Source organism: Haemaphysalis longicornis, unplaced genomic scaffold (genome assembly GCF_048455015.1).
Source record: "Haemaphysalis longicornis isolate Haplotype H1 unplaced genomic scaffold, Haemaphysalis longicornis Haplotype H1 scaffold_4, whole genome shotgun sequence".
Lineage (NCBI taxonomy): Eukaryota > Metazoa > Arthropoda > Arachnida > Ixodida > Ixodidae > Haemaphysalis > Haemaphysalis longicornis.
Genome location: NW_027526361.1, coordinates 5,025,967 through 5,049,349, shown reverse-complemented (window position 1 = coordinate 5,049,349; position 23,383 = coordinate 5,025,967). Strand labels below are relative to the sequence as shown.

Sequence of the window (23,383 nt, the reverse complement as noted above, 5' to 3'; positions counted from 1 at the left end):
AGCGGTTCGGGATGGCAACCTCGCTGCCCGACCTGCTGTGGTAGAATGGGCCTCGAGAGAGCTTGCAAGCGAGCTGGAGTTCGTGAATTACTCTTCCGAAGCGAAAGCTGACTTTGAGTTTCACCCCTCGCCTTTTTGGCTGGCTACATCGTCCGGGCTTGCGAGAAAAAGGTGTGAAATTTTGATTTTTGTTCAACGTCACGCTGTCATTTTGTCCTGCTCTTGTGGCGATCAGGCTAATGCTGTCGACCTTTTATTATTACTTTCCCTCAGATTAATTTTAATTTGTGGAATAAGCTTCACAAAAATATGTTGGGCAGTTCAGTTCAGTGCTGGAAGCAAAACACGAACATTAACTCATGGTGAGGCTGACTAACGTTTTGCTTGTATTTGTTTTTTCCATTTGCGATTATCAGGTGCAGTGCAAAGCATGCAAGGCTCTGCTGCAGGTGCAGAACCCTACTGCAGGACTCTACGGCATGACAGAGCAGCTGGATAATGGCCACCTCAAGTACCCTTCCACTGAAATTATCGGCATCTGCAAGCTGATGTGCACATTCGTTAGCAAAGTCATGAACTCACCAGAGGTCAGACAGAGCGGTAAATTGTGCAGTCTTCTTCTTTCGGCACTCCTGCACTACTTCACACAGTGTTCCGTTTTGACCTGCGACGTGGATGACGCCGACCACGCCAAGGCTTCTCAAAAAACTACTGCGACCTTTGTTGGGCAACTGGGCCAGAAATATCAATGCAACCGTGGATTGGATTGTCAAGCTGGCCCAAAAGCCCGTCACGAAAGGTGCTGACTCTGATGTCACGTGGGATCGCTTTTCATTCAACTTTGTGAACCGCTGTGGGACGATCTCAGAGGTCAAACCCAATCACGTACGTTCCCCTGGATGAATGTGGAGACACAAGAGAGTTGCGCGTCGTACTGTAAATTCATGAATATTTGTGTATACATTTCCTTATGGCAATTTTGTGGAGTTTGTATATGCATTGCAAGATCTGCCTGACATTCCCACGCTTATAGTTGCATACTAACTATGGCCCTCTTGTTGCTCTGTGTGTGTATATTTCAACTGTGGTGTCAAAATAAAAAAAGAAGTTCCAGCATAACTATCAAAGCAGTGTCCCCGCATTTCCCCAAACTACGCGCAATCAAGTCTTGTGTGCCTAATGGTGGTGTTTTATTTAGTGCACTAGGAAAAACGTATACTATCTTAAACATTCAAAAGTTCCTGCAGTCACAGCATGCTACCAAAACGTGAATCGCTGCCAGTTCTCACGGCACAAAGAGCATGCCAGGCAATGCGAGACACAGCAACGCTAGTAAAGTAGCCGGGTCGAACGAAATTTTAACTCCCGTCTTGATCAAAACAAGCTCGGCAGCCGTTATCGTCTCTGGATTTTAAAGGGACACTGAAGTGAATTTGTCAAGCTCCCGTTTTTGCTTGCACTGTGTAGACTGGCTCAAATTAGCACACTATTCATCGTTTATCCGGTTGACAAATCGGTAATTATTTTACAAAGCGCGAAAGAAGAAAAACTACTATGCGCGGTTTGCGGCGGCTGCACCAACTAAAGGCTGTGACGTCAGGAGGGGGGGGCACCGTGATTGGACGATGCCCAAGGTTAGCAATCAAAAGTTTCGGTTTCGGTTTCGGTTCTGTAAAACAACATGCTTGACATCTGATGGCGTTGTTGGATGGGCATTCTCGATTTCTCAATTATCGCCGTACCGCGCTTCTGCCATGTTGTCGGCTGTCAAATGTCTAAGATAAACCTCCCAGGGCGGCTTGGAATCGTAGAAATCACTAGACGAGGCCTACGCAGTGGATGAACGCCCTCCGCGTCACCGCAGACTCTCAAATGCCATGCGATTTTCCCGCATATTCGGAGCTTGCCTCACTCATGTCTGTTCGTAAAAAGCTAGTTCGCACCAGGCCAAGGTTGTGCTGATTCAGGCCTGGGCCCACTGCCCGCAAGCAGTCGGTGCTTGTGGCAACAGCACGCCAACGAGAACTCGCTAGCGCGTCATTGTCAGTATGCGCGCGTTCTGCGATCTCGCTCGTGGAGCAGTGAACGTTACGGCCTAAAAATGGTGAACTCAGTTCAGAAAACATCGGCCGCATAGAAAAAATCAACTTACAAAAAAAAAAATACATGTACCCTCGGGGATTCGAACGTGCGACTTTCAAAACAAATTCCAGCGCCTCAGACCGCTAGGCCACGAGCCGGCGCTGGCCAGTTTGGATATACAAGGTTTATAATGTATGACCAGTTTACACTTTTATTTATTTTAAGCATTTTAAGTACTTTATGTGACTATTTGTTGTATATCACTCCTGCAGTAAGTGTCCCCCAAACTTCTACAATATCTCACGTCTAGCAATTGCATTTCTTTGACGGAAAAGCGTTCGCAGATGTGCGGTCGTGCTGCTGACCAATGTGCTTGTTTACCCAGCGCAAAAAGTGCTTCCTGCTCCCAAGTTTTGCGCTGTATGGTAAAAGTTTCAGGTGATTTTATTTTCTTAGTACCTATATTGACTTCGCTGACTCTTATCCCGCCTTCAATTGGCCTTAGATTTTCCTACTAGCGTAAAGTCAGCGAAGCGTCGCATGTGCACTTGTGCAGCGCTTGTGTGGAGCGACCCGGACTCTGAGTTTGACACAGTGTACAAACTAACAAAGTAAGGAAAGGCACATTCTTTCATTCACAAAGGTGTTGTGGCTTAGTTTCAATTGAGCGAGCGAATAGCGACGACCCGTCGGCGGCCGGCGGACGAAACGCTGGGCCGACTGACTCGATCGGTAGGTCGGCTGGTCGGCGAACCGTGCAGTAGCGCAGCCATTTTCCAGCTCATCTCCCGCTGACGTCACACGAAAACGCCACAGAAAATGGGCAAGCGTAAAGAGAGGAGGACAGCATTTTCGAATTGATTTTTCTACTAAATAAATTCGCGTAAACGCGGCCAGAGTGGTCGAAACAATGCCTACGGACTCCGAACTACAATTTGCGCTAGTAATCCCGCAATGTTTACAAATCACTTCAGTGTCCCTTTAACAGGCATACAGGCATAACATGAGCACAGGCTCATGCCTTCTCTTGCTTCTCTTGAGCCTTCTCTTGAGCGTAGAACGCCAGTAATAAGCATACACCTCGAAACCACGACCGGCACGAGTGCGCGAAACAACCCGCCTGAAGGCGGACCAGTCCCAGAACGGTGGCGCCGCCGCGGCAGTGATGGGCACTAGGCAGCACCCCCACGCCGGTTTGGGAGCACGTGGCAGGCTGCACGTCAGTGTGCCTTTCATCCAGCGGCTGTGCTACCATATTGATGCCCTCAACCAAGACAGTCTGGATCATAATACAACAATCAGAATCCATGACTGTAGAAATGCTGTTTGTTCGGCTCCCGAGAAGTAAGCATAGCGTGTGTCCTGGCACAGGATGAGCACCTCACCCTGCCTCTGAGGAGCTGACAAGCAGGGATCCATCGCCAGATGGAGAGGCGCTGGCCAGGCACAGCACGGGACCCGTGTGCCCGAACAGCATGCTGCGAGGCACAATCTGAAAGCACGGGACATCAGCATGTGGAAAGCCTACGAGGACATCCTTCTGAAGGCACAACAAGACACCAACACTAAGACCGTCAGGGGTATACAAGTTACAGGGGCACCTTTTGGTACAGGAACGTGTGAGCATCACTTATCGTTGAGTTGTGAATGCACATGTGTAGGTGAGTGTGTTGACGTTACTGCCAATGGCAATTGGTGAATCAGCCACGAACCTCCGCTGGCCAATCCCCCTGGTCAGGTTATGTGAATAGATGGGTACACTGGTAGGTCTCTACTCAGCCCAAATATTAGGTGACCTTTATGTTGGCCTCAACGACATGCCATGCAACATCAAAGTCGTACGTCAAGCTGCAGGCACGGTTGACCATGTTAGACCGTGAAGTGTAATGTTTGGGCTCATGCCATGCCGTCAGATACCCACTGGAAATGGCAGGCTGCCACATACCCACAAATACAGCCCTATGGGAATCATTAAATCAGCTGTGAGCTTCTGACGGCCTTACGCCTATGTTGTTGGGCTGTTGCAGCAACGGGAATTTAAATGACAGGTTCTGGCCTCGCTTCACAGTGGACACTGCTTTTTTTGTCAGCCCAAGTTAAGTGCGAGCAAAGCTCACGCGATGTGTTTGGCATATATAGGAAGCTAAAAATCGCATTCCCACATTCAGGCAGCACTACTTTGTCCTCAAGCTGTTGTGAAGATTTTTTTGTTGCAAGTATGACAGGGAGTTCCTACCTTGGCGCCATCGATAATGTCCCAGACGCAGATCTGCCCGTCGTTGCAGCCCGTGACAATCATCTTCTGGTCCTTGGTGATGAAGACCGAGGACATGCAGTGTGTGGGGGCAATCTTGCCCCACAGCGTCATGGGAACCACCAGCTGGCTGGAGATGGTCATCTTGGTGCCAAGCCGGTCCGCAGGCTGTCGGCACACTGCGGACAAAAAGTGCGCGGTTTACTTCAAGGCCTGCCATTTGTAGGGGCTGATAACTTCTCAGATCGGCAATGTTCACACTCTCGTTTTCGTCTGCGGCAAGAGTGGCTGTGGTTCACCACGGCCAGTGAACGGGGGTACTGTGGACTGACCTTCCTGATAATTCAAGAGAATGATACCGACAAGAAAAGGCATATATATTGCTCTGGCTTCAGATGAGCCGATAGAAACCAACTGCTATTTTTGCGTGCCCCAATAGTAGGGTTCTGAACAACTTGAACGCAAGAAAAACAACTACGAAAAATAAAAGCAGTATCCGAGCAATCAAAAGAGGGGGCGGGGCATGGGCGATACATAGCAAACGTAGCACGGATTACTGTGGCCGCGTCTGCAACGGGCAGGTCACACAGCGTCAATACTAAACAGAGAACACTGTAGTCAATTTACTAGCCTTATTTGCGAGAGGTTCATTCCCAAATGCACGATATCTACCCCTCCAAGTGTTCTGATTGAGCGACACAGGGGGAATGACATTCGACGTTGACATAAGAGTGCGAAACGACTAAACACACAAGCACCGCTACCTGGGCGCTGGCTGGATCAATATAGCAACTTATGCGAAAGAGAGAGAAATAAAATGCTAGTAATGAGGTCTGAAGGAAGTAAATGAAGACTGAAAATGCTGGAAACATCACGTACAACTGGTTCATATGCGGCTTCGAGCAATGACGGAGGTCGCCACCAAAACGTTCCAGAAATAACTACAGCAGATTAAAAAGCGGTAAAGAACTCAACTGCGTTTACTAATCGTGGCTGGACTAAGTTAAAACTAAAGCACTGCAAGCATTTCTTACCAGTGTTCTAGGACGTAGATGACATACTCGGAACGGCGCACTAAAAAACGAAAATAGCTGATTCCATTGTTGCCAACAGCTAGCGTATCGCGAGCCAGCATCCGCGAGCAGTCACGCGCTGTGCCCCTTTTCTCTTGTTTTCCTCCAGAGTTGTAAATAACTATTTTTTTTTCGTTTATGCTAGTAGTTATTAAGCTCTCCAGCTAATGTTTACGAGTGCAATCTTTGGAAACCAAAAATTTCAAAAATAAGTTTTGTCTGCTAAACCCTAGCAGCATTTTTGCCGCGTTTTCATGAAAACTCGGAAAAAATCAGGCACGCTCCAAAAAAGCCAGTTTTATCAGCATACTTCGATTTGTTGCATACACAAGCTCTGGATTCATTATAAATACATGATTAAACTTCAAGACATCAAGATTTTAATGCCGGGAAAGGCGGGGAGCTTCTGTGCTTCTGTAGCGCTCGGACCACGCGTACACCATTTGTTTCCAAGACAAAAAAGAAATAAGGGTTCATAATGCACTAGTAAAGTCCTTTATTGGGAAAAGGATGGCCGGTTGGTCAGAAGGTGTGGATGGTAGTAGCAGGTAGGGCGGAGTAAACAATTCTCGAATCTTGCAGCTTCCAAAGGCTCGATCCTAACGGTTTGAGGTACCGAGCTGGTTGTAGACTCCGGCCCGCACTAAAGCCACTCAATTTAGTGGTTCTATTTCAAACTATTCGTGCCAGGCCACTATGAAGGGAAAAAGTGCCTACTGGTGAAGAATCCGCGGGGGGAGTGGTCTATGCAGCGTGCAGTGCTAGATTAAATGGCTGAGGACCGCGATATAGGCCGCCGAACAGTGCGGACAACGCAGGGGGAGAGCAGCATTGGGAAGAGGCTTGTTAACGGAAATTTTGGCTGGCCCTGGTTAAGAAGGCATTGAGAAGGGACGCCGGTTGAGATAGTCAAGCGGGCCCGTGCCTGATGCTAGGCGGACCTAAGGCGGTGGTGATGGCCCATTAACTGTCGCATACTCACTCAGGGGGATTGGCCAGCATCGGCGCACGTGGCGAGCGTGTGTGTGTATATATATATATATATATATATATATATATATATATATATATATATATATATATATATATATATATATATATATATATATATATATATATATATATATATATATAGTTGCAGCCGAACGGAGGTGGGCGAGACTAAAGTCCCTTCATCAGGCGAGACAGCAGCAGGAGGTTGGTCATCCAGCGGAGGGGTTGCGAGGAAGAGCCGCGTAGTGCGCCGTCTGCAGTTGCCATGCATCATGCGTCCCGGTATCCATGCCAGGCGAGTTTTAGTTCACAATGTTCCCTTCACGCTGTTGCTGACGTATGTTATACAGCATGGCTCCTACAAAACCTTTTTTAAAATCTTCTTGGCCTAATAATATATGTTCAGAACACGGGGATACCAGCCTAGCTGATCAACAAAGTGTACTGAAATCCTCTGTTGCCTCAATAAATAAATAAATAAATAAATAAATAAATAAATAAATAAATAAATAAATAAATAAATAAATAAATAAATCGTAGCTTCTGTGCTTATCCCGATGAGTCGAAAAATTCGAAAAGTTCCACTTTCTGGAACAATTGACTGCTAACCAAAGTCGAGGAAACATCCGCATCCTGTTTTTTTTTTTTAAGTCTATAAACTAATTAAAATCTGATTTGTAGCTGGGAAAAAATGAGCACTTTCGACGTGTGTATATTTTTATTTTATTTTTTCATGGGTTCTAGTAGAACTGAGTAAAACAACAGTCAGCCCGCATCCGAGTTTACGAGACCGTATACGTATAAATGTGACCCAATATGTGTTATTTTCCTTCCTTTCCTTTTTATTTGCTTTCGCTACACAAACAAGCAACGCGTAGTATGGGCCATAAATATCTAGCTTGTCTATACGCTATCGCCAGTCTAATTCTCACTGCGTTATTTTTGTACAGGAAGGTGGCTAAAATAAATAAAATGAAATGACATGATAGAAACCACGGATATACTCAGCACATGTTTGTTTATGTGAAAACAAAGTAACTAGCAAAATTTGCAGTGCCGGCGAACGTATACGTGCGGAGGGTGTTGATCCGCTTGGTTCATTCTGCTTAGAAATAGCCAAACATAACGCGAATTCTCCGTTGTTGTTGTTTCTTAAACAGCGAAGCTGTTTAGCAAATCGTACTTTTTCGTGCCCGCAGTTAAAAATACCAAAAATCGCCGAGCGCGCGCACGTGAGCGCGGCCTCGCGGCGACCGCTCAGCGTCCCCTGCGCACGTTTGTCAAGCCAAGCATGCCCACTTAAGGAAATTGGCCAAGATTGCGGCGACCGGCCGGCAGTTAAAAAAAAACAAGAAAATACCGAGCGCTCGTGCGTGCGTGCCTCACGGTGACCGCCCAGCGTTCCCGGCGCACGTTTTAAAGTCTATAGCATACCCACTTAGGCAGATCGGCCAAGATTGGCAAAAAAAGAATCTCCAGCGTTCGCCATAATCGTGGAAACACTGGCTCAGTCTTTAAAGACTCCATCGTTCGCTGCAATCACGGCAACACTTGCTCGGATCGAGAAAGAGGCGTCATAGCGGTCGCCCCTCCAAGGTGATGGATGTCCAACGATTATCACTTCCAAATAAATGAAAGAAGCTCGCACTTATATCAACAGCAATGGCGTAAAGGTCGTTGTGGCAGCGAATAAGAAGCAAATCGGCTGCAATCGTGATGGTCAAGAAGGTTGCGTACAGCATCACTACCTTCTCACGCGTTAGTATGAGCTTCCTGCGTTTTTTTTTTTTTTTACCTTTTCAATTTCCCACGTACAATCAGTTGGTCATCCCTACAGCCACTAAATAATCTACGTTTAGCTCTAGTCACCACTTTCTGGATACCACACAGTTCACCCTCCCCGAAAAATTTTCAGAGGAGATAACTGTTGCATTCAAACATAATTATTTTCGCCAGCCAGAAAACACGTTACAACGACGCTTTATACACAAGAAGGAGACCTACTAAGCCTTCCGGATAGCCCCATGCCAGAATTTTGTGCCAAACCTTGGTGGCGAATAGGATGCTGAAGTCCGTAATACGCATGGAGGAAAGAAAAGTACGGCACGCGACGTGCATGGCCTCTCGGCGGCGTAGCGCGCGCTATTCAAGCTGGCTCGTTTGCACGACATTAGAGTCGTGCGAGAAAGCTAGATTCTATAAGGCGCGCATAAGCTAGTACGGCCTACTTAAGCCGCAAGTAAATTCCAATGCTTACTCATTACATTACGTGTCATAATCTTCTACATTTGTCGTTACAGTGAAAGCATCCCTTCTCCTCGCCCAGAAAGCCAGCGTTCCCGATAACTAAACGCAGAACGCTAGGGGAACATTTTTTGGGTTACCACCTCTTCACGCAATCCGTACTTTTCTCATGTGGTAGTGAGTGGTACTCGAACGACCGGCGTGAGGTGTAAAAAAGAAAAGAGGGCGGGGGCGGAGGATTTCGGCACCAGCAGCAGCCGTACCAGTTCAAGGGTGTTCTTCAAAAGCGAAGTACTCTTAACTGACGATAAGCAAGGTCGCGATTGTGAAAAGCCATTGCGGACCTCCCCTCATCTGAAGAACGTATCCTTATATAATACCGAAATCCTGAAATGCCCGCCAGTGTTTGAGATTAAATAAAAACACCATTTAGAAATAAATTGAGATCATCCCGATTCAAATGGAAAGGCGGACATAAAAGGGAAACAGTTGAGTGGTTTATTAAACTCAAAGAGCCAGCAGCGTCCGTTCTATTTGTTCACAGTCCAAGCGAAGGCTTTCGTTCGAATCAGCCTCCAAGAGGTGCACCTGCACTGTCCCGTCGTCCATTGCCAGGGCCTGCACAAAAACACACCCACGCACTCGGCAACTGTTCGTGTAGATTGTCCCATGACGGAATTGCACAAAAAGGAAGGGTGGCATCAACCCCGCATATGCCTTCTTTTCCGATAACTCCTTACCAGACAAGGCTCCATCGATGTCGATGTCAGCGTGTGGTTCACGTCCATTGCCAGCACCCTGAAAAGGGAAACACCGAAGTGAAAGCCCTCGCTGACAGACAATGCAATGAAAGCGCAGTGTACGTCCTCTGCAGCTCGACGAGAGCGAAGCTGAACATCGATATTGTTCGAGGTATACTTGGCCTGTACATTCTGTGGCGACACGTTGCCCAAACATGAGGATATAGGGTCACGCATTGCAAGCAGGAACCAGGCTATATGTATACGCTAACCTCCTCTTCACACTGTCGACCTCTGTGCATCCTGTGCAGCTACCGCACTCTACACTGCAAGCAGCTGTTGTGCTATGCCCAACGCACCTGCAGCCACGAGTTGGCTAGCAAAGCCCCTTCTCGCTCACCGAGCATTCCTTCTCTCCGTGACCTTGACTAACAGGTTTCACACCCCGACAGAACGACGGACACGATTTTACGAGGTGGGGAACATTTCGCACTAAGAATATCCCGTCTTAGAGCACTGCACGGGCCTGATTTTAAGGCCCGAGCCCGGCCCGAGCCCGCTTTGTGAAGCCCGAGCCCGACCCAGGCCCGTAACACCGAGCCCGGGCCCGGCCCTGGCCCGGGCATTCATAAGTGAGCCTAGCCCGGGCCCGGCCCGGGCCCATCATCTCAAGCCCAGGCCCGGCCCGGGCCCGTCGTCTCAATCCCAGGCCCGGCCCGGGCCCGTCGTCTCAAGCCCACGCCCAGCCCGGGCACGGTCTTTTTTTTTTTTCTAGCCTACGGAGGGCCCGCATGTGTGTGACCAGGCCTGGTTTTAGACGTTGAAGAAAATTAGTTTATTATATTTGGTCGAGTGTCTTCGTAGCGGGAAATCAGACGGAGCATCTGTCTGTACAAGCACGCCCTGAATTGTAACGCAAAAAAAAGGTTGAAAAGTACACGTATACTAAGTTTAGCTCACAGTTCACGACACATTGCAGTTCATGACTGATGGGCGCAATAATAGCTCGTATTCTTACACGAGAGACACCATCACCTTTGATGACGAGACTCTTGGCAACTTCATGTGGTCGTTTCGGTCACAAGTTGAATGAAATTTCTTGCTCTCCATTTGAATCCACGAGTATGTGCGTGCGTTGAAATATTTTCCCTGGAGTGGTTGTTAAGCGGTGGCGCTTCTCTAGCACGCGAGTTTGATTTCCAGCCACGGCAGCCGCATTTAGATTGGTTCGACATTGTTGGGACGCGTCGCTCGGCAGAGCTTCGCAAGTGAACAACTCGCGTCCCAAACAACAACTGAACTTTTATTATCATCCTTCGTCTCGAAGATAACTTTCTCGTGCGGGCGCATGCGCTCTCTGCACCGCACACAGAAGCGCCGCTTTGCGTCGCCACAGTACTCCCCCCCTAGTGAGTGCGCGCACAACGGTCGCACTCGGACGACCCACTGCGGTTCATAAGTTCATGCGCACCGGGGGTCTCGTCCACCGTCCACTCCGCGTGAACCGTTTGAGGATTTGTTGGGGCTGCGCTACGTGGTCTGCCGGGGGTGCCTGCGAAGATGGAGCTCGAGGTGGTGCAGGTGCTTCGCTGTCGGAGTCCACGTGTGCTGGTTTTACGCGGTCTAGAGAAACCACGTCGTGACGACCACCTCTGTCGATTGTAATGTGCTTGTCTGCCCGTCGCAGCACCTTGAAAGGCCCGTCGTACGGGGGCCGGAGTGGACGCTGTACGGCGTCGTGCCTCACAAACACGTGAGAGCAGGAGGAGAGTTCCCGGTCCACGTAGACTGGCCGGGCTGCGGGCGGACGCGGAGGAACAGCGCGTAGCTTGCTCATGATGTCTCGCAGTCGCACGGCGTAGTCCGCGTTCGCGTACACGTTCTCGTCCTTACTGGTAGCGAAAAACTCCCCTGGGAGGCGAAGCGTTGTTCCGTACACCAGTTCAGCAGAGCAGCATCCAATATCTGCTTTCAGAGCCGTCCTAACGCCCAACAGAACAAACGGCAGTGCCTCTACCCAACTGTGACTCGCAGTAGCCGTCAGGCTCGTCTTCAGATGACGATGGAACCTTTCCACTATACCGTTGCTTATCGGATGGTAGGCAGTTGTTCTGATGCGGGAAGTACCCAAGAGCCGGGTGACGCTTGCGAATAGGGCGGACTCAAACTGTGTTCCGCGATCCGTAGTCACGGTTGCCGGCACTCCGAAGCGGGCCACCCAGTGGAAGATAAATGCGCGAGCGACGGTATCAGCAGTCATGTCTGGAATGGGCACGACCTCCGGCCATCGCGTGAAGCGATCGATGCAGGTTAGCAAGTAGCTTTGCCCCTGACACAACGGCAGTGGTCCCACAATGTCAACATGCACATGGGCAAATCGACAGTCCGGCAGAGGGAAGGATCCCAAGGGGGTCACAGTATGTCGCTGAACTTTGGAGCGCTGGCATGCGAGGCACTCTCGTGTCCAGTGTCGGACATCCCGGTTTATTCCTGGCCACACGAACCTCGCTGTGCATAGCCGTTGCGTGGCTCGAATCCCGGGATGCGCCAGGCTGTGCAGCAAGTCAAAAATGCTGCGACGGAGGTTCGAGGGGACGAACGGTCGGGCCCTGCCTGTAGACATGTCGCAGCATACGGATCCTGTGGGTTCTGCCAACCATTGCAGCTTCAAGGCGCTGGTTGAAGACGTCAGTAGACGCTTCAATTCTCCATCACTGCGTTGAGCCGTCGTAAGTGTGGTGAAGTCCACGCCGCTCGGCAGGCTGATGGCATTCACTGGACCGCGCGAAAGAGCGTCGGCAGCAGCATTATCCGTGCCACTAACATGGCGTATATCTGTCGTGAATTCTGCGATGTACGACATTTGGCGGAGCTCCCGTGCCACGTGCGCACCAGAATCGGAGTTCGCGCGCAATGCGTAGGTGAGTGGCTTGTGATCCGTGAGCACAAAAAATTCTTGTCCTTCCACATAATGCCGGAAATGCCGGATAGCCGCGTATATGGCCAGGAGCTCCCTACCAAAGGTGCTGTACCTTCGTTCGGACGGGCTCAGTTTTCTGGAGAAGAAGGAAATTGGTCGCCACACTCCGCTCACCCTCTGCTGCAACACGGCTCCAATCGCTGCATCGGAGGCGTCCACCATGACGCATTGAGGAACACCAGGCTGCGGGTACGTGAGCATGGTAGCATTTGCGAGAGCTTCCTTAATCATCCGGAATGCTTGTGTGGATTGGTCGTTCCACTGAATGGCAGTTGCCTTAGATCCAGATGCCGCAAGTAGGCTGTGGAGAGGGTGAAGGATGTTGGCGCATTTCGGGATAAACCTACGGTAGAAATTCACGAGTCCCAGGAACTCTCGAAGCTGGCGGAGGTTTTTCGGCTGTGGAAACTGCCGTACTGCTTCCACCTTGTCCTTCTGGGGCTGTACTCCGGCACTTGAAATGCTGTGGCCCAAAAATGATAGTGTCGGTACCCCAAGCACGCACTTTGCCGTATTGATAACGATGCCGTTCTCTGTCAGTCGCTGAAGTACGTAGCGCAGATGCCGCTCGTGCTCTTCAGGAGTGCTGCTAGCAATCAGAAGATCATCGAGGTATACCTTGCAAAAGTCGAGGCCACGGACAACGCCATCCATGAACCGTTGAAAAGTTTGGCCGGCGTTGCGTAAGCCGAAAGGCATGCGTAGGAACTCGAACATTCCGAACGGCGTTGTTATTGCGGTCTTGGGAATATCCTCCGGTGCTACGGGTATCTGATGATATGCTCGCACTAGATCTATTTTAGAGAAAATGGTAGCACCATGCAGGAAGGAGGTCATGTCATGAATGTGCGGGACTGGGTAACGGTCTGGCACGGTTACCCGATTCAGCGCTCGATAGTCCCCGCAAGGGCGCCAATCACCGTCTGTTGATTTTGGGACCATGTGAAGAGGTGACGCATATGGGCTGGATGAAGGACGTACTATCCTGAGTTCCATCATGTGGGCAAACGCCTGTCGAGCCAACCGCAGCTTCTCGGGTGACAGGCGCCGTGGTCGCGCATAGACCGGTGGGCCTGTGGTTTCGATGTGATGCAGGACGCCGTGCTTTACTTCTGGAAATGCCTGTGGCTGTCGCGTCAGCTCTGGGAACTCTTGTAGTATTGCGGTGAAGTACGCTTCTCCAGCCGGACTAAGCAAGGCCGGGCTGATAGGGGGGTGCCAACACGGCGTGCCTTGTACCGCTCCCCGAGAAACAGGATCTTGAAGCCGTTTGTTGCGGACGTCGACCAACAGACCGAAGAACTGGAGAAAGTCTGCGCCTAGTATGGCGAATTTGACATCAGCAGCTATGAACACCCAGCTAAACGTTCTGCCGAAACCGAAGTTCAGCGACAGTGAACGATGGCCATATGTTGTTATCACCGTGTTATTGACAGCTTGCAAGGGCGATGCACTAGGTTTCTTTCTTTCAGCTTGTGACGCCGGTATAACGCTCACCTCGGCGCCTGTGTCAACTAAGAAACGTACTCCGTTGTTGCGGTCGGTAACGAAGAATACCGAGGGACGACTTGGAGGCAACGTAGTAGCACTGGTCGCCCTCAGTGCCTGCCGCGGCTGTTTCCCGAGTGCGCGCACGGTGGGACACATTTACGCGCACTACTTCCGAACCTCCGATGATACCAGCAGATATGCTCGTGCTGCTTTTGCGATAGCGGCGTGTTAGGCTCGGTTATCGTTTGCGCCCTCCTGCTTGCGTGCAAAGCTGATACTTTTTCGGCAAGTCGAGAAATCTCCTCACGCATCTCTTGAAGTTCGTTTAGAGGCTGTTGCGCTTGCACGGCAGCCATGGGTGTGGGCGGGGTCATCGCTACCAGTTTGTCAGCAAGTTCGGCGGCTGCGGTTAAATCCTTGTGCTCTGAGGCCGCGACGACCATGCGGACGCCTGAAGGCAACTTTTGCAAAAAAAGTTCTCGGAGCAATGCTCCATCTATCGTGGTTGATGTCTCGCCGAGCAATTGTTGCATGTGCCGCAAAAGCTGACTAGGAGTACGGTCGCCGAGTTCCGTGCCGCGAAGCAATTGCTGCAGTCGTTGTGGTTCGGAGGGCGTAACTCGGCGAACAAGGGTTTCTTTTAGCGTTGCATATGCGTTTTCGACAGGTGGTGCGAGCAACAGATCCCTGATTTCACTGGCTATGGCGGGCGGCAGACTGCTGACTACGTAGTGGTATTTCGTAAGGTCTGCGGTGATTCGTCTGGCTGCGAACTGAGATTCCACTTGTATGAACCAAAGTGCGGGGTCCGCAGTCCAAAAAGGGGGCAGCTTACCGTCGACTGAGGAGACTGTCGGAGGGGCGTCGGTCGTGGACGTTGAATCCATATTGCGGCTGGTTCGACACTCCGGTCGCTGTGTCTGTATTCCGGGTCACCAATGTTGGGACGCGTCGCTCGGCAGAGCTTCGCAAGTGAACAACTCGCGTCCCAAACAACAACTGAACTTTTATTATCATCCTTCGTCTCGAAGATAACTTTCTCGTGCGGGCGCATGCGCTCTCTGCACCGCACACAGAAGCGCCGCTTTGCGTCGCCACAACATCCAAAACACACGTGCACGTACATAGACATGGGTGCACAGCTCCAGGGTGGCTTAATTAATTCCTTCCTCTATAGGACATTCCTTGTAACCGTATTTTTGATATGTTATACACCAAAATATAAAATCTTGATGCAGTACATGAAATGTCATTAAAGTTACAGTATAGTGACTATCAGCCCTAGCAAAACACGTTTTTAAAACAATGTGTACAACTAACACCAAGAAGCGCGTAAAAGTATACTCAGAATATTCAATTTTATGCTCTTTTCTACACTTGATCACGTCGGAACTATTAACGGCCGGGCCTATGAATTCAAGCCCGAGCCCGGCCCGGGCCCGTGGCGTCGAGCCCGAGCCCGGCCCGGGCCCGCGGCATTGAGCCCGAGCCCAGCCCGGGCCCGAGGCACTGAGCCCGGGTCCGGCCCGGGCCCGCCAATAATCGATATCGGGCGGCCCGGCCCGGCCCGCGGGCCGGGTCGGGCCCGGGCTTTCGGGCCGGCCCGGGCCCGTGCAGTGCTCTATCCCGTCTTGGCCACACTCCGACAGAACGACAGACGCGATTTTACGAGGCGGGGCTCATTTCGCACTAATATCATCCCGTCTTGGCCAATCCCCCTGGAGGTGGTACGCTCCATTCCTGCAGCCCACACGCACAGGCTTGACTGACAGGCTTCACACTCCGACAGAACGACAGTTGCATACCTAGCGCCACCTTGGCATTTACACACGGCTTCGCATCATATGGCTGAGGGTTTGTATGCACCTCGAAGACGGGAACTTGGCGACTGAAGTGGGGGCCTTGCCGTCCAACGAAAGGTCCCAGGTGGCGACGTCTCCCGATGCGGTGGCGGCGTACAAGAGGACTGGCCGACGGGGGCTCCAGTGAACCGCTGCGAAGCCCGGCCCGTCCGCAGGGTTCCACTCCCACACGGCCCGCTCTGCCGCAATGGCGCCGCCAGAAAATTAGCTCGTTCATGTGAACATGTGCTGCAGTCTGTGCAGGGTGACCTATTTTAACCGCGACTAAGCTTTCAAAAAAGTTAAAGCAGTTCCACTCAAAGCGCAATCTGTCAGGTGCGGAGCAGTGATTCTCGAAAGGGGCTGTGGCGGCGTTCTCCACTCTTTTTTACCACCCCTCACGCTCTTCCCCCCCACCCCTGTCTCACCGAGGTTTGTTCAGTGCATAATTCAATTTTCCCGCCTTCGCAGTGCTCGCGCACCTTCTCCCGGGACAGCTCGCATCCTTGTGTCTTGTTCTGCCCGAAACAGCATGAGGGGGAGCTCTGGTCTTTTTCTGCTTGCTTTCACCTCGAACGTGCTGAAGCCTTTGTGCGTCAATTTTGAACGCGTCGTTTTTTTTTTTCTTCAGCGGCCACTTTTTTTTCGTTTAATCGTAAAAGCCAACCCAACGTGCATTCCTAACTAAATGAACGCGGAGACTGCCGGTTAAGCACACAAATTTGGCCTGAAATGTACCTGCAATCTTCTTCGCGCAAAGTACTGAGGACACGCATGACCAGTGACTGCGGTTCCAGGAGTTTCGCACGGTTCTGCCTACATAAACCTATTGTTCCAGTATCCTCTTAACGCTTGGCCGGAAGGCTGAATCGAGGGACAAGCGGGTATCTTTCCGAAGCCCCTGTTTGGATGCGTGACGCCGCGCGACTGCGGTGGCACCGACGGCGCAAGCCAGGCCCTTAGTTTAAAGTGCTCCGCACTTGGAAGAAAGCAGTGACAGTAATCTGATTGCTATTTTCGCAGGTATGTTTTAGGGCCAGATTGGCGGTTGAATACGCAACTTTTCAATAATTACCACACATTCAGGAACCAACGTTTTAATTGCCGGTTTGGGGAAGAGGGGCGCATGTTTATATCAGGAAATAAGAGACACGTACATAATAACCACACTTTGCCACACCTTACAAAACATTTCCAGCAAGGCTGGTGGTAGGCGATTCATGGTATGGAAGTTCAACCCCATAATGCATAATTGTAACGTTCCAGGTAATATTGCGCACCTTTTGTGAGTTGTGGAATACGACGAGGAATATTTGAGGGCACACTTCGGCCGCGCAGCTCTAACCGAAAGCAGATTCGGAATTGTTCAAGAGCGAGGTAGTTTTCATTATCGTTTGTCTTTATTTTCTCCTCAAATTCCGACAATAAATTATTTGGCAGTTATCGAAAATAGTGATCGCCTGGCCCCAAGCATACCCGCAAAAAACGGCTTTTTTTTAGCATTATTTTAACACCTAGGTGCGGGTGAAATAAGGTGGTAACCTGTAGAATAAGTCACACTTTAATACAAACCTTAAACATTTGGCTTCAAAATGAAAATATTCCAAGGAGATCTCTGCTTTCAATAAACTGATATAAGAGAATCGCCGAGGGAAATAAATGAAAACCGAAAATAGACACGTCAGAGCAAAAAAAAAAAAAAAAGTGAAGGGGGAGGTCAGAAAAAGTGGAGCGGAAACAAAAGCTATAGTGGACGAGGCAATTAGAGGAATGGCATTGAAGTGCTTGGGTAATCAACTTCACCTTCCGCTTTTATTTTTTTTCCACAGGGAAGTGAAGCTCTGATTATCGCAGGCCACTCGCAATGCTCGTTGCGTAAGAGATAATCGAAATGCAGGCTACCAATTCAATGCAAAACGGTCCCGCGATTGCCACGGTGATTGCACGCACTGGCCGCTTCGCCTGCCCGCGTCAGTTAATGTCGCCTCGGTTGTACTCACCATACTCGAGAAAGTGCAGTCTTAGGCCACCATTCTTCGTTGCCACCTGTAACGGGAGAAACTCCATAAAGATATAGATATAGGTAGAGAGAGAGAGAGAGAGAGAGAGAGAGAGAGAGAGAGAGAGAGAGAGAGAGAGAGAGAGAGAGAGAGAGAGAGAGAGAGAGAGAGAGAGAGAGCTTAAAAGATGGTGTGCAAACAAGAACCAAAACTTTGGAAGAGGTATAGCGGCCTCAGCCTATAGCCTTCGCCTCCACAAGCAGACATGCCGCGATGTAGGCAAGTCAAGGTGGGCGTTGCACTTACCAGGAAAAACGACGGATGATGTGGTAACAGGGAAATACATGCTCCTATACCCACGGATGCTGAAAGCAGAATAGGTGCTCATGCTATCGCAGTTGTGGGGAGATAACATTCCACGCGGTCCGACACTTTTCACGCGGGAAACACGCGCATGCCTTATAAACGAAGCGGGGGCGTTCGCAGCACACGTACGTTTTTTTGGCCTGAATACCTTGGGGTAGGTTTTCGCCTTGTACAGGTCAAAATGCACAACCACATCCTGCGCATAGAAAAGAAATGAGTTAGACGACACGTTTTTACGCCAGAAGAGTCTCGTCCGTCTGTGCACTGGGGAAAAGCATATATATCTTATGACAGTGGTTCTCTGCCATGACTGCGCTGGCGACACCTTTTGGGCTTGCGAAATTGATGAGGGACCCCACGATTAAATATATGTCGATCGGTGTCATAATGCCACACAATTAGCACTTGCGTCTCTTACGCCCCCCACACACTTACTCATGAAATGCACTAACGTGGCTATCTGGGCGTGTTGGTTTAACATGATTAGGAGAAGACAGCGCGGTTTACACACGGACACAGGGAAAAGTGTCCGCGCTCGTGTGTGTCAAGTACTCTTCCCTGTGTCCCTGTGTAAACCGCGCTGTCTTCTCCTAAACACTTACTCAATTTGCCCACATTTTGGGCTTGATTTCTATGACGATGCGCGCCATAATGTTAAACAATGTTCTCTTGAATCTAAAAGCCTTCTAAACACCTATCTGCCCCCATATCTGTGTTTGGTATTTTTATTTCTCATATCGGGCGTGTTGCGCAAAAAGCCGATGTTAAAATATGTGCGACGCGGAGAAACTAAACGCACAAGTGATGCGGCGAAGCCACCTTTTTTGATTGTCAGCAAGTTCTGGCAACATGGAGGAAAGAATGGCGGGGGAAAAAGTTTTTAGGGAGTCTTAGCGGATCCCCTGGGTTCCACGGACCTTCTTTGAGAACCACTGTTTTACGCCATCAAATCTTTATTGAACCGAGGTTATACTATATGTAGTAGTACCCGCCGCGGTGGCTCAGTGGCTATGGAGTTGTGCTGCTGAGCCCAGGGACGCGATCTAATCCCGGCCGCGGCGGCCGCTTTTCTGATGGAGGCGAAAAGCAAAAATGCCCACGTGTTCAAGATTTCGGCGCACGTTGAAGATGCCCAGGTGGTCAAAATTAATCCGGAGCCCTTTACTACAGCGCGCCTCATCGCATGGGTAGCTCGGCGCGTTAAAACCTCACAATAAATCAAAGAAATGTATAGTAGTAAAAATAGCGATAGTCGAGCTTGATGGGCTGTAGCTTGCGATAGTCCCCCAAACGAAGAACCAGGGATCCTCAACTTTCCAGTTCGCAAACAACAGCCGAAGCGTCGTCTGCTGAAAATAAGGTTCTCGACTCTTTCACGCATGCGTGCTCGCGTAATGGACCCACTCACGATGTCGGTGGTGACCAGAACCCGCGTGGCGTTCAACTGGGCGAACCCGAAGGTCCTCAGCCCGTCGCGTGTTTGCTCGTAGGACCTGCGGGAAAAAACAAGACAAAACAAAAATAAGGAAATTAGGCTTAGCCAATCATCATTCTGGCCCAACAAGCCGAACTCCGCCTGCCTGAACGGCGGGTCTGTGTGCGGCCACGGCGGCACAATTAATGTGCGAAACTGGTCCGACGTGAACACGTCACGCCATGAGTGGCGCCCGAAGGCATTAAAACGCGAGCAGACACCAAGGTCCGCGATAAGTGCACGAGCGAATCGACGGTACGCGTGCGCGTTGCGAGAACGGAAATAGCCTTGTGAAATACCCTGGGTGGGGCCGAACGACTCAGATACACGAACGAAAAGACTCGGAGTACTTATTTCAGTTGTGACTTCAGAAAAAAAAACCATTATTGCGGCTCCGATTGCATAGCGCCGGAGTATTACATATATTAAAGGCGCAATTTAAAAAGAATGCAGCCGCACCCTTTCTTTGATTTGTAAGAGGTTGTTGCAGAGTCACTGCATGTGTTACGCGTTCTGCTCCTGTTGCCCTTGCATATATAGCAGCCCCCCCCCCTCCTGGAGTTTATTTTTTCTTTGCTTATTTTGGCCAATCTCCATAAGTGGGTATGCTGGGCTTGACAAACGTGCGCCCGGGACGCTGAGCGGTCGCAGCGAGGCACGTGCACAAACGAGGGGGTTGGTATTTGTTTTTTGTTTTTTTAAACTGCCGGGCGCTCACCGTAATCTTGGACAATCTCCCTAAGTGGGTATGCTTGGCCAGACAAACTTGCGCAGGGACGCTGGCGGTCGTTGTTGTTGTTGTTCCTTTTTCTTTTTTTTTTTTGCGGCGCATACCCACTTGGGGGATCGGCCAGGATCGGGAGATATATTGGGGCTAATGTGCCCGATTTAGGAGACTAAATTTTGGAGAAAAAAATTGTTGATCAGAATAATTGCACAACAAATACAGGAATTTGTAGAAGAAATTTCTTCTACGAACTTCCTGTATTTGTTTTCCTGTATTCCTGCATAGTGCACACTTTAAAGTGTGCACTATGCAGGAATTTGCAAGAAAAGGCTATGCGGGAATTTGTCGTCGCGAGGCACGCACGCACGAGCAGGCACTCTCTTGGTTTTGTTGCCGGGCGGTCGCCGCGATGCCCGCGCTCACGTGCGCGCGCTCGGCAGTGGTTTGCTATTTTTAACTGCATGCGGACACGAAAAATAACGATTTGCTAAACAGCCTTGCTGTTAAAAGACAAGGCTAACTAAACAGCTGCGACGTTTCTCGCTTTGATAAGAAAAAGAAAAAACTTTTTTTTAACAAGCATGACACGCTGTTACGTGAGAAGGCTCTTCGTTCCGCCAATTGAAGTTGAAGAAATTGAAGTTGAATTCTTTTGGGCCTGTTGCTTTAGACAAAACTGAAAATATCACAAATGACCCGCGTCCAGGTATTTATACACTCCACCCCCAACACCCCCCAGTACGCCCCCAGGAGGACTTCGACACCCCCCCAAAAAAGTTCACCAACCACGAGCACTCCCGCCCAGGGATTTATACCCCCTATCCCCACCCCCTTAAAAATGAAATTTCGGTGCAGGATTGGATGCGTGCACGCCTATTGGTAAGCCCGTCGGGGACATCTGTGTGCGAGAAATAAGATTAGAAACGCAACCAGGGTGGCAAACTCACTGTGGCAAGAAGTCTCGCACTAGGAAGACCGCGTTCCTCACGAGGCTTAGCACAGCTCCGGGCGCCAGGCCCAGGTCCGCGAGGGAGCCCTCGGGCTGGCTTTTCGCCTCGACGACAGCCCACGAGACGAGCGTGCCTTCTTCGTCCAGGCTCCACAGGTTGTAGCCACCTGTGGGCCGGCCTGCGTATAGGGGCACGACACGGGAACGAAGGATATATGCATGCGAACGTGAGGTCGAAGTGAGTGGCAACCAGTCTCGAACGCGCAAGGCCTTTCAGACAAGAGGCTTTGTTGAGCCAAATGGCCGACTAATTAAGCTGGGTCATAGAAAACGATGAAATGACAGCTCCTTATTGATTTGAATGATTTTGGGATCTGGCGAGTCGAAGGTAAACAGACGATGAGGCGCGTGCCGTGACCACCTGGGGATCTTTAACGTGCGTCGAATTGCCGAACCTTTTCGCCTCGAGCGGTTGGCATCTCCTTGCCCCATCTCCTCCACTGAATGGATACCTCAATGTCAGCAGCCCTCTATTCCTGGGGTATACGTGTACACCCCATGGGCTGCTGACATTGAGATGTCCATTCTTTATACCCTGGCGCGTGCATTTCTATGTTACGTGTGGCCGGAATGTTTATGCATGGTGCTCCCTTTCGGTGACACATCAACATTTCCGATAGAGTTTCGGATAAAAAGAGTCGCTGCGACTTCTAGCTTATGCAACGGTTTCGGACAGTAGCGATGTACGTGCGAGGGAGGATGTGCACTCACTTTGCCCCGCCCGATGATGTCTTGCTGAGCGTGAACCAGCGTACCTGGAAATGCACGCGGGAAGCCATGGTGTGAGGCTTGCCAAGGAATATCGTGAAGTGGTATACCGCAAAAGTACCGATGAAAGCATTTCCGGTCATCGTCAGTTGTTCTGTAATTTACTGAATTATGTTCTACTACGCGTACATAAACGAATACGTACACATACATACGTTCACACATACACACACACATACATACATACATAGAATGCATACATACATTCACGCATACGTACATTCATGCATACGTACGCACATACACATGTATACATACGTACGTATGCACGTGCGTGCGTACATACACACTTACATTTGTTATCGTCTTCGAACGAATTCCGGAATTAACCATGAAGTTTCAGAAATGGTGTTTTCTTATTATCCCTAAATGCATTGATTATTTCATTTCTTCGATAGAATAAAAAAAAAATCACCCACTGAGTGGGAAAATAAACAAACAGAACGCACTGTTTTGCGAGCAGTCCGCTCGGCGTCCAACAGCAAATGTCGACGATTGGTGAAACGTGGCAGTCCGAGTCGAAGAGGGAAGCTGCGGCAGGGAACAACAAACACCATCCCGTGTTATTTCATTGCCGGAAAAAAGAAAAAAGAAGAGGGCGGTCGCATGCGCAGGGAAACTACTTTGTTCCGCTTTTCTCCCCCGGAAGCGGATGAAAACGCGAAGGGGAGGAAGACACATGAAAGCAGAAAAATCAACGCGCACCTGAAAGAAGAAGAAAAAAAAAGTTCGTGCGAAGTTTCTCTTCCCATGTTTACCGAAGCTGTTTGCGCAAATTTTGGCGCTCTTCGGTGCCTAGAAAGTGAGTCACTAGTTATAGCCAGGATGACTAGTTAGTTATTCGCTGCATTTACAGAAAGGAAATGAAGGTCGTGCCCGGAAGACCGCGAGATAAGTGCTTCCGAAAACAACTGGATGCGGCAAGCAGCTTTTGAAACTGGTTCTCGAGGAACGCGAGTTAGGTACTCAAACGTACTTACATAAAAAAGGGCGTGACCGAATCACAGGGGACAGTGGTCGATGGGCCATTGTGATTCGGTAACGCTATTTTTTCTGATAGTACAACAGTAGCGCACTCAAAAACCGATGGGCGGAAAGCGAAAACCTATATTCATTAAAGCGTTTTTATTAACGGGGGACTCGTGCGGTGGTATGTTGTACGGATTTTTGTCCTGAGTGTTAAAAAGTGGGATAGACAGAATCTGAACGAGGTAACGCCCAAAAAGAAAATACAGTGCCCTCCCACTCTGCGAAGAAGAATGACCAGCGAAGCTGTGGCGCATAATGCTAGAGTAGTCTTATTAGCGTAAAGTTGTCATATAATTTGTTTCCGGATAGTTA

The 23,383-nt window shown here is 49.8% G+C and overlaps 2 protein-coding genes across 8 annotated transcripts in view; both read right to left on the bottom strand.

Moving 5' to 3' along the window:
- The window catches only part of Rbcn-3b (WD repeat-containing protein Rbcn-3B), a 94,322-nt gene extending 88,844 nt beyond the window's left edge, over positions 1–5,478 (bottom strand). For 5 of the 6 annotated variants that reach the window (XM_077705721.1, XM_077705724.1, XM_077705726.1 and 2 more), the window contains exons 1-3: positions 5,371–5,478; positions 4,319–4,515; positions 3,468–3,574 (exon numbers count right to left, since the gene is read on the bottom strand). In XM_077705721.1, coding sequence (XP_077561847.1) covers positions 3,468–3,574; positions 4,319–4,480 — 269 coding nt within the window. In that variant the 5' untranslated portion in view covers positions 4,481–4,515; positions 5,371–5,478. Of the gene's footprint in view, positions 1–3,467; positions 3,575–4,318; positions 4,516–5,215; positions 5,347–5,370 lie in introns of those variants that run through there. The other variant, XM_077705722.1, reaches the window with a different exon arrangement.
- Positions 5,479–9,121: 3,643 nt separating this feature from the next.
- Positions 9,122–23,383, bottom strand: part of LOC144178149 (cytoplasmic dynein 2 intermediate chain 1) — a 33,690-nt gene continuing 19,428 nt past the window's right edge. The window contains exons 18-27 of one of the 2 annotated variants that reach the window (XM_077705719.1): positions 22,492–22,573; positions 21,986–22,029; positions 21,213–21,393; positions 19,473–19,557; positions 18,194–18,260; positions 18,005–18,063; positions 17,699–17,744; positions 15,724–15,898; positions 9,387–9,444; positions 9,122–9,264 (exon numbers count right to left, since the gene is read on the bottom strand). In XM_077705719.1, the coding sequence (XP_077561845.1) occupies positions 9,154–9,264; positions 9,387–9,444; positions 15,724–15,898; positions 17,699–17,744; positions 18,005–18,063; positions 18,194–18,260; positions 19,473–19,557; positions 21,213–21,393; positions 21,986–22,029; positions 22,492–22,573 (908 nt within the window). In that variant the 3' untranslated portion in view covers positions 9,122–9,153. The remainder of the gene's footprint in view (positions 9,265–9,386; positions 9,445–15,723; positions 15,899–17,698; positions 17,745–18,004; positions 18,064–18,193; positions 18,261–19,472; positions 19,558–21,212; positions 21,394–21,985; positions 22,030–22,491; positions 22,574–23,383) is intronic. The other variant, XM_077705720.1, reaches the window with a different exon arrangement.